Below are 14,810 nucleotides of genomic sequence, written 5' to 3' on the forward strand. Positions count from 1 at the left end.
CTCACAGGGTTCTAAATACAATGATTTAATTATTAAATTTGTATACACAATTTACAATAATATTTAATCAAACTACACAATGATCACTTTTTGATATTGCATGATTTTCTGTAAAGCTGCTTTGAAACAATGTGTGTTGTGAAAAGCACTAATATATATATATATATATATATATATATATATATATATATATATATATATATATATATATATATATATATATATATAAACTGACAAATAAAACTGACTGACTATTTAAACAAAGCAGGGAATGTTAGGGATTGGTGCAGGGTGTTTGTGGGACTCTAAATAAACACAATAAACATGCTGCAGTGATATCCCGATACTGTATGGTAGTATTTAATTAGGGGTGCAAATATAATATCAATAACACAATTTGCCCTTAGTGCAAAGAGGATGCTTTTTGTTGCTATTTACACTAAGCATCAAAAGTCTCTGCCTTCTACAGTATATTTATTTTACACCTTACAATCTATCTATTTTTACCTAATAAGTTCATTGTTAGGAAAAAAAAAAATGTAAAGAGGCTATTAGGCAAGGGTAAGAAATCAACGAACAAAGAACTAATAAATATCTTTTATTAGTAATGTAACAAGTTTATTAGTCATTACTTACTGTCTAATTTCTGATCCCTAAAATAAAATGTTAGCAAATGATTTTATTATAACATGGTGTAGTAATTATTATATTCCATTTATGTTATGTGTTCTCTCTTAAGCGTCACTTTGGCAACATAACAGTGTAAAGGATTTATATCATGGGTTATACTGTGACCTATCATAAGGAGCTGGTGGGGACCGTAGCTTGTGGAAGAAACGGTTTGGGGAGTGGCAGTGCGGTGCACTAAAGCCAGGCCTATGGCAAGGAATGGCGCATGGTCCAGAAAGAAGTTAAAGCGAAGAGGCATGGATCAGATGGGAAGCAGCACGAAAGGTTGCATGACTGGAGCTCTGGAGAGCAATGCCCCAGCAAATCAGTTTCCTGGTATGCGCCGTCTATGATGTATTACCAAGTCCATCCAACCTCTTCACCTGGGGCAAAATTCGAAACACCTGCATGACCATTGTGTCAACGAAACGGGAAACTCAAACATATCTTGAGCTGCTGTCCCAAAGCAATGGGAGAAGGGTGATACCACTGGCGCCATGACCAGGTGCTAAAGGAGATTGGCAACACCATCGCTATTGCAATCAGTATGGTCAAGCACCTCCATCCAACATAGAATAATTACATTTGCCAAGGAAGGAGAGCGACCCAAGCTCCAGAAGAGACCACAGACAGGGATTCTCATGACAGCCAATGACTGGCACCTAAAGGTCGATCTAGGAAATCAGATTTCCTGAGGAGATTGCAGAAACCACTCAGAGGCCAGACACTGTAATATCATCAGAGTCTACAAAGCAGGTGGTCATGCTGGAGCTCACCATCCCCTGGGAAGATCGCATTGAGGTTCCCATGAGAGGAAGCAAACTAAGCATGGGGCCCTCATAAAGGGTGGAGAGCACGTTGTGAACCGTTGGAGGTGGGCTGCCGGGGTTTTCCCGGCCAGTCCCACAGCAGATCTTACAGTCTATTAGGAGTGACAGGAGTGGACGAGACTAGAGCCATCAAGAGTGCAACAGATGTAATGGGCATGAGACAAAGAGACCCAAGAGCAGAGAAACCGTTCAAAGGATTTATTAACCGCAATTTTGAGCGGTCACTTGGTTGTGGAATGTCGAAGATCCTGGCACTGGCTGCAGCAGTGTGAAGAGTTCTCTGATAGCATGCGTGCCATGAAAATGACAAAACATACAAAACAAACCAGCAAACTCACTTGAGACGTGACAGCAGAGGCAGCAGAAACGTCCTCTAGATGGCTGTGGATCACAAGGAGCGAACTGTGGAGTGTGCACGCTACTGGGACACAGGCCAGGGCCTGATCAACCCTGGTAGGGTCACCTGGGTGAGGATGTTGAAAGACCCGAAACACCCAAAGACACCAGGTTATATCACTGATGATGTGTCCCAGTGCACCAGCAGAACAACAATAGGTGTGTATAACAATATGACCTATTAATGCACAGAATTATATGACTGAACTTATTGATAAGCAATTTGTTGTATCTGGCATTCTACGGCTCCCACAATTTTGCATGTTAATCTGTTGGCACGGACACATTGCAAAGTGTGTAACGTACAGTATGTAAACTATGCCAAATTTACACTGGCAGTCTTATTCACACAATCAAAATCGCAAAGTTATGCACAATCCATAAGCAATTCCACAATTCATGGTGGCAGTCCATTCGTACGGATACAAGCATTGCCACATCACAATCAATGCCACCCATTCCATTGGCAGTAGTTCAATAAACAAATCTCAAGCAATGCCATAATTTCACAAAACTAATCTACCTTTTTAAGGCCATGCACAATTACTTGCAAAAATGAATGCACATGGTAAGGGTTTTATGTTTGCCAGTCATATGATTAGTTTTTGGTTAGTTTTTAGTTGAACTATTGGACTCGATTCTCCTTTTGGGGTTATACGTTTTAAATTAGGTTCTAATTTCCTTATGTTGTAAGATCCTCTCCTCTGCCTTCATTGTCTTCTGACCGTAGGATGGGGCTTATGCCAAAAGGAGCTATTCTTTCACTATATGCTACTCGTGTTATTCTTATCTGCTAAACTGTCTCTGATATAATGGAGTGATGCCAAACAGATTAGATTTAATCACATGCAAAATCACAATGAAGACATTCAGTCCGAAATATTGGAAAACCAAATCAGATTTGTGTTCAGATGAACAAAGCACTGGTGTCTGCCTTTCTGGCCTTTCTTTATCCTGGTTAAGATATCACAGACTGCGATACCTTCACATCAGTTCCGTCCGTAGGCATGAACTCCTCGTAGATGTAGGATCCCACTTTTCTGACATTACTTTCAGGAGAATAGACACTACTTCTGCTGCCGATCTGAAATACAGGTAGAGTGGTGAGAAATGTGTCAGTAAACAGGATGAGATCCCAAAATGTTTTGGATGAGGTTTGTTGTTCTGATACGTGGGTAGAATTCTGAAGTGTGTTTTTGGAAATTCAAGAGTACATTCTGAATCATTTTCATTGTGTGTGTGTGTGTGTGTGTGTGTGGCTTAGGGTTGCACCTTGCGGAAGAGCCGCTGACTGCCTCCTCCTGCAGACGTGGGGTAGTAGATGTAGACATTGTGGTCCTCAGCACTCACAGGCTTCTCAACAAAAGGCTTCTGGAAAATCTCTCCATTCACCTCCACATGGTCCTCTCCCTCCACCAGATTACATTCTACAAAAACACATGACAAATTATTACTGAGCCTCTAAAGGGCTTCAGACTTACATTTGATAGCGGTAAAAATTTAAAGTCAGAGACTAAAAAAAAAAGAATTATTATTATTATTATTATTATTATTATTATATTACAAAAATAAGTGCAATTTTCTATAATATTGCATATTTTGAAATGCTCATTCAACAGTAAGGCATTGATTTTGAGTGGGAATGCATTTGAAAATTCACTGGTATTAATAATATTAAGGTTATCTATAAAATAAAAAAGACACAGAATTAAAACTAGCTGTCGATAATTTTACTAAGGTCAAGGCTTTAAAACACATGATTTTATATGCTTGATTGATATATATACACTTACCAGTCAAAAGTTTCTCATGATCTTAAAAATCTTTTGATCTGAAGGCGTATGCTTTATTGTATGAAATTTGTTTTTTAGAAAAAACATAATTGTGCCATCATATTAATTTATTTAATTATAAATCTAAAATTTTATTTAAAAAAAGTTTTTGAAATTGATGTCTTGGACCAAATAATAAAGAAAAGCAGACAATAAGTGCCCAACATAGATGGGAACTTCTTCAATACTGTTTAAAAAGCATCCCAGGGTGATACCTCAAGATGTTGAGGTATGACAAATAACACAGTTTTGATTTATTTTGGATTTTGTTTAGTCACAAGATAATTCCCATAGTTCCATTTATGTTATTCCATAGTTTTGATGACTTTACTATTATTCTAAAATGTGAAGAAAAAATTTATAATAAAGATGTTTCAAAAGTTTTGACCCGTAGTGAAGTTTAAGTCAGAAGTTTACATACACCATGGCCAAATACATTTAAACTCAGTTTTTCACAATTCCTGACATTTTGTCATAGACAAAATCCAACACTTGAGGTACAGTAATCTCCCGGCATATCCTCTCTGGCTCCGCCCAGGCAAATGGAGATGACGCGGATGATAATCCATTTATTATTCATGGCAAGTAACCCCTTAACGAATCGTATGTGCTTTTAGCTTATACTGTCATGAGTATCTGGCAGTTTTCCGAAATAAAATCGGTGATTGGATGGCAAAGATATTGGAGACAGGAACCATATTATTGTGACATTTCACATTCTTAAAAATAAAGTAGTGATGCTAACTGACCTACTTTATTTTAAGAATGTGAAATGTCACAATAATAGCAGAGAGAATTATTTATTTCAGCTTTTATTTCCTTCATCACATTCCCAGTGGATCAGAAGTTTACATACAATTTGTTAGTATTTGGTAGCACTGCATTTAACCCTTACCAGCTGGAGCGTTCAAATTCCATGGTTCCTGTCTCAATATCTTTGCCATCCAATCACCGATTTTATTTCTGAAAACTGCCAGATACTCATGACAATATAAGCTAAAAGTACATATGATTGGTTAAGGGGTTACTTGGCGTGAAAAATAAATGCATCATCATCCACGTCATATTCCATTTGCCAGAGAGGATACGCTGGGAGATTACTGTACCTCAAGTTTTGGATTTCCTGCTTCAAAATTGAATCTAGAGTTATCTAGCTTGTTGATTTTCCCCAAGTAATTTAAAAAAAATGGTAGATATCTTTTCATAATTTCGCAGATAGCCTTACCCATTCATCACAGAGACATGATTTTAGGTAGTGTAGCTTCCTGTTCACAAGCAAAGTGTGAGAGGGCTGTCTGCAGTTGGACATTCTGGTTAGACTATTCAGTGTACAGATTTGTGAAGAACACACTGCTGGCTACCAACTGTTGTACTTTTTTTCTGTTGTAGAGATGGATAAAGACTATGGCTCCCTGCTCAGCATCCTCAAGAGGAGGAGGCATCTGACTACTGATGAGCTTAGGTTCATAGCTGAGGAGAACATGGCTCATGAGGGCATGAGCACACAGGAGGAAGACCTGCTGGACCAGGAACTACTGCAGGAAGACCCGGACCACGAGGAGATGGAGGATGAGATGGAACCTGATCCCCAGCCAAGACCATCAACTGGGTATGTATGAATGTGTATGTAATGTTTGTTTATATTTCTCATATGACTGATACTCACAGTAACACTAAAACTGTTACTCTTATTATTTTGGGTATGGCTAGCCATTCTCGCACAGGTCCAAAGTCAGCTAGAAAGCATAAATGCTTTCATGACTCTGTTTCTTATATGTCGTACTATGACATCAATTCACAGGCACCAAAACCTCTCTCATTTAAGCCTAGCCGTCCATTCGGCATTGACTCAGGTTGCATGTGTCAGGCTGTGCGGTCAACCTTCAATATGATGTTGCGAGAAATTGACTTTTTCATTCTGTATTTTACTCAGGCTGTAGTTGCTGAGATATGCATCTTTACAAACCGTCAGGGGTGGGATTTCTTGGGTTGCTCATTTACATGGGGTTATCAAATCTCATTGAGGAACCAATTCACTTCAGGGCTCGTGGGCGAGGGGATTTATGTTGCATGACCATTACAAGGCTCTTTTAGCAGCTCTACATGTTGTAGACCCAACCACAGAGGATAATCAGGACTGCCTTAGGAAGTTGCATTATCTTATGGACCACCTCAAACAAAAATGCCAGCAGCCTAACCAAAATCTTGCAATAGACGAACGTATGGTCAAGTCTAAAGCTTGGTCAGGAATTAAACAATACATGAGGGGCAAGCCTATTCAGTGGGGTTTTAAATTAAGGGTAATTGCAACGTCAGACTCCGGGTATACTCTCGACTTTAACACAGGTATTTACACAGGTAGTCATGATGGGCGTGTAACTGACTTGGCCACCAAAATAGTTGAATCGTTACTGCAGCCATTCAAAGACCAAGGCCACAATGTTTGGTTTGACAAATTGTGCATGTCCCCAGCTCTTATGTTTAAGTTGTTAGAAATGGGAACTAATGCCTGTGGGACATGCAGGGTGAATCGTAAACTTTTTCCTGCAGAATGCAAGACAGCTTGTGGGGATAGGAGGTTGGAAGGACACGAATGCATTTACATGCCTCTCAAATCTTCACAATGCGAATGGCTCAACCGAAATTACTAGGTTTGTAAAAAATGATGGCGACTGGACAAAAGTAGCAGCCCTCCAGCCCACTGTCATCAGTGATTATAACAAAAACATAGGCAGCGTTGATAGGTCAGACCAAATGATTAAATCTTACGACATACAATTCATAGACAATGCCATTGTCAATAGTAATGTTGGCTTGAGAAAGTTATCAAGGCTCCTTGCCATCCTGTGTGAAATAAGTCAACCCGGAAGTATTTACGATATTCGGCTGCAGAGATATGTAATTTGTTACTTGGTTGCTAGGGTAACCCCTTCTGGTTGCTAGGCAGTTTCCAGGATAACATTTATCAAGGCTACTTTCCTTCCTGTGTGAAATAAATCAATCCGGATGTCTCTACGATATTCTGGTGCAGAGATATGTGATTTGTTTTCTTGGTTGTTAGGGTAACCTTATCTGGTTGCTAGACAGTTACCAGGGTGATACTTATCAAGGCTCCTTGCCATCTTGAGTGAAATAAGACAACACTGAAGTTTCTATGATTTTCTGGTGCAGAGATATGTGATTTGTTACAGGTTGCACGTGAATATGTATGTAAATATATATAATATATATATATATATATATATATATATATATATATATATATATATATATATATAATGTTCACAAGTCATCAAACAAAGCCGAGCTGCTTAAATTGTTGCACCAGGATTGCCATAAATTCACCCAACAGCAATGTGAAAGACTGGTGGAGAGCATGCCAAGATGTATGAAAGCTGTGAAATTGGAAATTTCGGAAATTGTGATTGGAAATCAAGGTTATTCCACCAAATATTTACTTCTGATATCTTCCCAAGTTAAAATAAATTGTATTGTGTTGTATAAAAATGAATATGAACTAGTTTTCTTTGCATTATTCCAGCTCTGAAAACACAGCAACTTTTTTGTTATTTTGACTGCAAATAAATGCTCTAAATGACAATATTTTTATTTGGAATTTGGTAGAAATGTTGTCTGTAGTTTATAGAATAAAACAAATGTTTTCATTTTACTCAAACACATAGTAATAATATAGTAAATCCAGAGAAACTGATAATTTTGCAGTGGTCTCAGTTTTTTTCCAGAGCTGTATATATATATATATATTATATTATATATATATATATATTATAGTTTTAACAGTGGTATTTGTAACAAGTCCATAGTAACTAAAGGTAAAAACAATCATCTATGAAACAAATTATGGCTTTATTCAAATAAAAAAAAACATGTAAAACCATAAATACAAAATATAAACATTTAGAAACTGCTGAAGTAGACAGTAAGAAGAAAAAGGATCAGATTCCTGATGTGATCAAGCCTTGCATCAACAAATACCTTTTGCCATTAGATAAGACTTAAGACAATTTCCAGACATCTTTTTGATAGTCGAGAGGCCCTGAAGAGCAGTTGGATACCCTTTTGTTCACTTCGAGACTCTCAATCCTATTACCTAGGTGTGAATAGCCACAGAATGTCTCAGGCCAATTTCAACAGCCAATCAGAACACTAGAACAGGAAAATGCCAAATTGGAGTCTCATCCTCGTGAAAAATGTATACAAGTATTTTCAACACTTTTTATTGTAACTTACAACTACCACACCCTGTTCTAAACTCCTGTCAAGAGAGACAATAACAGAATATGCAACATCAACCATTCCGTGTCTCTGACCTGAGTAGTGGGAGACACTAACAGGATAACAGAAAAACATGCTACGTTTCTGCAGCTTTGCTCCAGGAGGAAAACAGAATATAATCCAAAGAGAAAGGAGACATTAACAGAACAACACTTGAACATTCTGTACATCCGTACTGCATGGAAGGGGACTATAACAGATCATCCAAAGGTTGGAGTCCCTATATTGGGGAGAAACAACAGAGACAACCAGCAACAAGGTTAAGCTCTGCAAGCTAAATGTTTTTCCAAGTTTCCATTTTTCTGCAAATTCCACATTGTTAAGGAAATTCTGCACCGGAATCAGGGCCATGTCTGCGTGTTCCAGATTGCAAGGACCCTCGCGGTGGTCAAGGAGATCAGCGTTCCCCAACACTTTGTGTTCAAGGCTGTTGTAACGGAATCCAGCTCCTTAACAGCAATGCACCCCAGCATGACCAATGGAAGGCGTTGCAATAACTGAGCTCATCACTCGATCAAGCAGAACGTAAATATCACTTTCCAAACCCATTTCCTGAGGTCTTGGTATTAGTGTTTGTAATAAGTGTATACTATCGGTTTATGATTTTATGATCACCTTATTAGTTTATAGATAAACAACAGTTTATCCTTCCAAAAGATAAACCATACTCTGCCATAGATTCATCCAATTCAACCTCTTGCATGTTTCCATCCTATGCACTTTTTCTTATCCATTCATAGCATCTCTTAACATATTAGGATCATTTAGTAGTAGTTGGTTTTCTTGTTTATCTTTTTTTTTTTTTTTTTTTTAATTCACAATTTAACAATTTAACACATTAAACACAACACAATCACAGAAAACACCAAGAAGAATACCGCTAAGTATATCGACAAGACACACAAAAAAAAAAAAAAAAAAAAAAAAAGAATCTACACAGTCTGTGGGTTATCCATTATTCCATTTAAGTTGATAATTGTATAGTCTCTATATAATGTAATACTAAGGACCATGTGGTTTGGAACTCTTGCAGTCTTGAATGCTGTTTACTTGTAATTTCTTCAATGGGCAACAAATCTATTATCTGATCCAGCCATTGACCCAGTGTGGGTCCTGACTGGGAAATCCATGCAGTAAGTATGCATTTTTTTGCAAAATAAGAAAACATTGTAAACACACATTTTTGTGTAAAGGGAAACTTATTTTCAATATCATAATTCAATAAATATAACATAGGGCATAGCTCAAAAGTACAATTACACATATCTTGAATTACTTTATGAATCTTCCCCCAAAAAGAAAAAATAGCTTTACAATTCCAAAATAAATGCATGAATGTTCCTAATTCAATTCCACATTTTCTACACATAGGAGAGTTTGTGTCATTAAATTTATTAAGCTTCACTGGAGTTATATAGTATTTATACAGAAATTTATAATAAGTTTCTTTAACTTTAATGTTCACACTCAAAAGGTAAGGTCAAATTAATACACAAAGTTAACCATTCTTTTTCGCTGAACTTCCTTTTAAGGTCTAATTCCCAATTTGTTCTCAGAGAAAAAAAGAATTTGGGGAGCTTTCTAACAGAATTTTATAAAAATGAGAAATCTTCCCCTTAACCGAAGTAGCAGAAATAATAAATTTTTCCAACTCTGTAGAATATAATCTAAGTTGTCCCTTTTTATGTAGAGATGTAATAATATGACGAACCTGCAGATATTTAAAAAAATCTGTTCTAGGAATTTGATATTCAACACAAATAGCAGTAAACGATTTAACAGACTTAGAGTCTTCATCAAACATATGCGTAAAAATTTTCAGCCCATGAAGTGACCAGTTTCGAAAATCAGTTTGGGAAAGTGCTAAAAAGTCAGGGTTAAATGCAATAGGAGAGTTTTTACTTATATGACCTTTTGTGCTCAAATACCTATTACAATCCTGCCAAGCTTTCAGTGTGGCTTGTAAGGGGACAGCCCTCTACACTCATCAGAAACTTCAAGTTATTAACATAAAGTGTTGATGTAATCTCCAATGGATAGCATACTAATGATTCCAAAGTTACCCACAGGGAACAGTTTTCCAGCTTCCAACCTATAATATTTCTAATTTGGCAGGCCCAGTAATACCACTGAAAATTTGGAAGTCCTAAGCCCCCTTTTAAATCTAATTTTGTTAAAGTGGACAACTTAATTCATGGAGTCTTGTTGTTCCATATAAACTTTGTTAAACATCTATTAATTAGCTTAAAAAAAGAAAAAGAAATATAACATGGTAACATATTAAAAGCGTAAATAAACTTAGGGAGTATACTCATTTTAATAACATTAATTTTCCCAATAAGAGATAGTGGGAGGACAGACCAGGTCTGAAGTTTCTTTTTACAAATCTCCAGTAAAGGGTTATAATTGTCCTTAAATAGTTTATCCAAAACGGGTGTCACTTGAATTCCAAGATATTTAAAACCATATACAGACCAGGGAATGGGGCATTCTTTCTTGACATTATTTTCATTTGGAATATTAAGAGGACAAGCAATTGATTTTTGTAAGTTAACCTTGTACCCTGAAATCGCAGAGAATTTTTGAATATCTGCCAGAACATGGCGCAAGGTTAACATAGGTTCAGTAACAAATAATAAAGTATCGTCCGCATAAAGTGAAATATTATGATATTGCGTGCCTGTAGTCACTCCCTTTATCATAGGATTATTTCTAATCAACTCAGCAAATGGTTCTAAAGTTTATCTTTTTTTTAATAAAAATGTTTTTATTACAACTGTGTCTTCCTTGTGTTGATGATACAGAAGGTCTCTAAAGCTTAGGCAAGTTCTCAAAAATCCTACATATTATTCAGATGACCAACTCACTCCAATTTACATATTTTAATTGACAGAATGGTCCATTCTTATATTCTTTTACATTCTGATATTCTTATATTGTTAAGGTGAGACTCCTTAGCTGGTGCCCAGAGAATGGAGGGAGGAGCTGTTTAACATTCATAAACACACATACATACACACCTTAAGTGACGTGTGATCAAAAATCAATGCATACTTTGGAGTCTTGTGTACATATTAATTGGTGCCCAAGAGTGATTATCACCACACTGCCATAGCGGTAACTAAAATTAATGAGACTCACTCATTCCCCTAATGTAGCCTATCATTAATTTATTAGAGCTAATGTTGTAATATGATATTTATTATGAATATATGTCTGCCTAAAACACTGTTTAACTCTCACTCCTCCTTCAGAATCACCCTCTCACCCCATACAGCATTCTCTATCCCCAGCCAATTAATCACCTGCACCTGTACACTATTTTTCAGCTCATCAAGGACAGCATATATACCTGCCCCTTCCCGATGCTCTTTGTCTAGTCTCACTTTGTATATACTGACTGCACTGTCATTCAGGCTAGTGTTATTCTTTCTGTGCATTTACTACCACTGTATCTGGTGATTGTAAACATCAAATCTTCAGTCATCTTCCAGTTGTATTCCTGTGTACATCCATCTAACTCATTAAAGTCCTGCTATTGGGTTCATCATCTGCCTGGTGTTGTCTGCTCCATAACAAAAGACTAGACCATATCAATGGACCCAATGGAGACGGACCTTCCTTTGGTTGCAGGGTACCGTCAAACGCTCATCACAACGATAACTTTGGATCCTTCTATCATCTGGGGAAAAACCCCATGGAGGAACTCACCACAGTGTCACCATCCAGCGCTCCACTTCCTGCTTCTTCCTCCACTTCTTTCGAGCTTCAATCACATGTGGAATCTACCCCCTGACAGAAGGCCATGGAAGAGTACATCGAAGAGGCACTCAAACAGAGCTACATTCGACCTTCCAACTCTCCAGCAGCTTCAAGTTTCTTCTTTGTAGCAAAGGATGGAGGCCTACGTCCCTGTATTAACTACTGAGCACTTCTCAACTAAGTACCGCTACCTTCATCCTCTGGTTCCGGCTGCCCTGGAGACATTGAGAAGAGCTACATTATTCTTTAAGCTCGATTTGAGAAGCGACTATAATATCTTTCATATTCAACAAGATAATGAGTGGAAAACCGGCTTCATTACCCCCACTGGCCACTATGAATACCTGGTGATGCCCTATGGTTTGGTCACCTCAAGTACTACATGAGTATCTCCACCAATTTGTCCTAGTCTACATTGATGACATTTTAATCTTCACTCAGTCCCTACAAGACCACATCATTTATGTCCAATCCATCCGCCAATGTCTCAGGGAACACCACCTACTCCTGAAAGAAGTAAAGTGTTCATTCCATCAAACCTCTATTCAATTCCTGGGTTACAACATCACAACAGATGGCGTGTAAATGGATTCAGGCAAAGTGCAGAAGGTGCTAGAATGACCACAACCTACCACCATAAAATATTTGCAAAGTTTTCTTGGATTTGCCAACTTCTATTGCCGGTTCATCAGGAACTTCAGCTCCCTGTCTGCCCCACTGACATCCTTGCTATGCTAGAAAATCAAGTTCATGTTGCAGATGTGCTAGCCTTCACCACCTCTCCCATTCTCCGCCATCTGGATCAGAGTGCCCCTTTGTAGTGGAAGTAGACACCTCAACCACCAGCGTTGGAGTCGTCCTCTCTCAGCGACAGGGGACAGCATCCAAACTCTTTCCATGTGCCTACTTCTTCAAGAATTGTCATCCACGGAGCAAAATTATGACATCAGCAAAAATCTGTCCCTTTGCACTGGCCATCCTGGCATCACCCACCTATATGGTTGCTAGGGTAAATCCATCTGGTTGCTAAGTTGTCAGGGTGATACTAAAAAGGCTGCTTGCTGGACTGAGTGTAATGAGACAAACCTGAAGACTCTATGAAAATCAGGAGATATCCATCTAAGCCATTTTGAATGGCAGCCAATGGGTTTTGATTGCTAGGGTGCACTAAATGGTTGCTAGGTTGTATGCAGTTGCTAGGGTGTTAAAGTGATAGAGTGAATGAAAGAATAAAAAGAGTGATGTAAAGATAGAAAAACAAAGTGATAGATTGAACACTTATTGTGTTGAACACAGATATTGACTTCAAAGTGTTGGTGCAAATAATTCCCTCGGTTCTGTTGTATATGTTTATCTCCTTAAAAATTTACTTTAAGAGGAGCATCACACATTTTGATAAATTATGACAGTACGGTTTTATGTTTAGTAGGGATGTCCCAATACTGATACTGGTATAAGAATCGGGTCCGATACTGTGCTCACATACTCGTAAAAAGGCTATGATACCAAAAACCTGACATACGATTTTGTGTTTTAAAGTCCTTTCAATGTCAATGCAAAGCACATAGAGCTGCACAGACATTGAAAGGACTTTGAAACATGAACCACATTTTTTTTAAATGTAATGAAACATCAGAATGAACCAAATTACTCCAATGAATTAAACTTCCCAGTGCCACAGAGGACGATATAGGAAAGTGTGCTCGGCTCACGTGTCTCTGTGCACACTCAAAATCGGTGCAGCTGTTTGTACTGCACAACTACAACTCTATTCAGTTGCATGATGTTTGGTTGTATCAGGACAATTTATCATTCATTCCAAACTCCTTAACTCTTCCAATGGATGAAGCTGGTGGCAACTAAAGAGAACGCACTAGTGGAGACGACGCACTGTGAAATGTGGCTGCATTATAAAATCTCTCACAGGCTGCATCAGAGCAGTCGGCGGGCCACAAATGGCCCGCGGGCCGTAGTTTGGACACTCCTGCTGTATAAAGAGGAAGGATGAAAATAACTTGCCATTCAAAATGTTCTGAGACCAGAGCATTCACACAAAATGCTGTAGGTTAAGCATTAACTGATTAGACTGCAAGGCAGCTGCCTATAGCTTTCCAACGCAGCAAAATGCATTCATTCCTGACGTCAGGTAAGAAGGTCAGTTTCAGGATGCTATGACATTTGCACCGATCAACATGATTGGCAGTCACTGGATTATGTTGTACAGTTCATAGTACATTGTAACAGAACACAGATTCAGAATTAATTAGGCTAATTTCTGATTTTTTCCAATGCTACAGCACTAGGCTACCAATGGCTACCACTTTTTTTGACAACGCAGAGATATTATTAAAATGTTGTTGCTAAAGTAGAGAAAACATTGTAACAAGCAATCTTATACAGAAAGCTGACTTTCTGTTTCTTGGTATTATTTCAACATTAAAAATCAGACTCGTTGCTGCCATATGAGGACATAAATTTTTAGGCAAACTATTTGCTGTTTTAAGAAATGTCTTTGTTTTCATGGTAATCAGGTGCTACTTGTTACAAATCCTGGTCTCAGGAGGTTAAAAATGTAAATCAACGGCAGTAAAATGTTTTATGTTCATATGGAATCAAATGTTTGGACTATTAAAATGGATATTACTTTTGTACAGTATCTTAAATTCTAAACTTCTACCTAAGAACATAAACGCATGAAAAATTACATCCAAGTAGTAATCAAACTATCTGTACACTGGTCCTGATTTCCATGAGGTACATTTTTTTTTTATAAGCATTAACATACCTTCAGGTTTGGCAGGATGTCTGTTGAGAACAGCATAGCGTGGGAGAAGTATGCCCTCGGCCTTCAGGATCCGATACACCTCTCTCCTAAACATGAGCAAAAATGTATACTCAAATTACATGTGTGTGTTTGAGTGAAAAAAAACTTAAAAAACAAAATCACTCAGCCAATGCAATATACAGTATATACACTCACAAAGCACTTTATTAGGAACACTTTACTAATACTGGGTAGGGCTTC

At 37.8% G+C, this 14,810-nt stretch overlaps 1 protein-coding gene across 6 annotated transcripts in view; it reads right to left on the bottom strand.

Moving 5' to 3' along the window:
- Window positions 1–14,810, bottom strand: part of ppip5k2 (diphosphoinositol pentakisphosphate kinase 2) — a 217,798-nt gene that overhangs the window by 119,998 nt on the left and 82,990 nt on the right. For all 6 annotated transcript variants that reach the window (XM_052116272.1, XM_052116271.1, XM_052116268.1 and 3 more), the window contains exons 5-7: window positions 14,571–14,656; window positions 3,168–3,322; window positions 2,878–2,979 (exon numbers count right to left, since the gene is read on the bottom strand). In XM_052116272.1, the coding sequence (XP_051972232.1) occupies window positions 2,878–2,979; window positions 3,168–3,322; window positions 14,571–14,656 (343 nt within the window). The remainder of the gene's footprint in view (window positions 1–2,877; window positions 2,980–3,167; window positions 3,323–14,570; window positions 14,657–14,810) is intronic.

Source organism: Xyrauchen texanus, chromosome 43, assembly GCF_025860055.1.
Source record: "Xyrauchen texanus isolate HMW12.3.18 chromosome 43, RBS_HiC_50CHRs, whole genome shotgun sequence".
Classification (NCBI taxonomy): Eukaryota; Metazoa; Chordata; class Actinopteri; order Cypriniformes; family Catostomidae; genus Xyrauchen; species Xyrauchen texanus.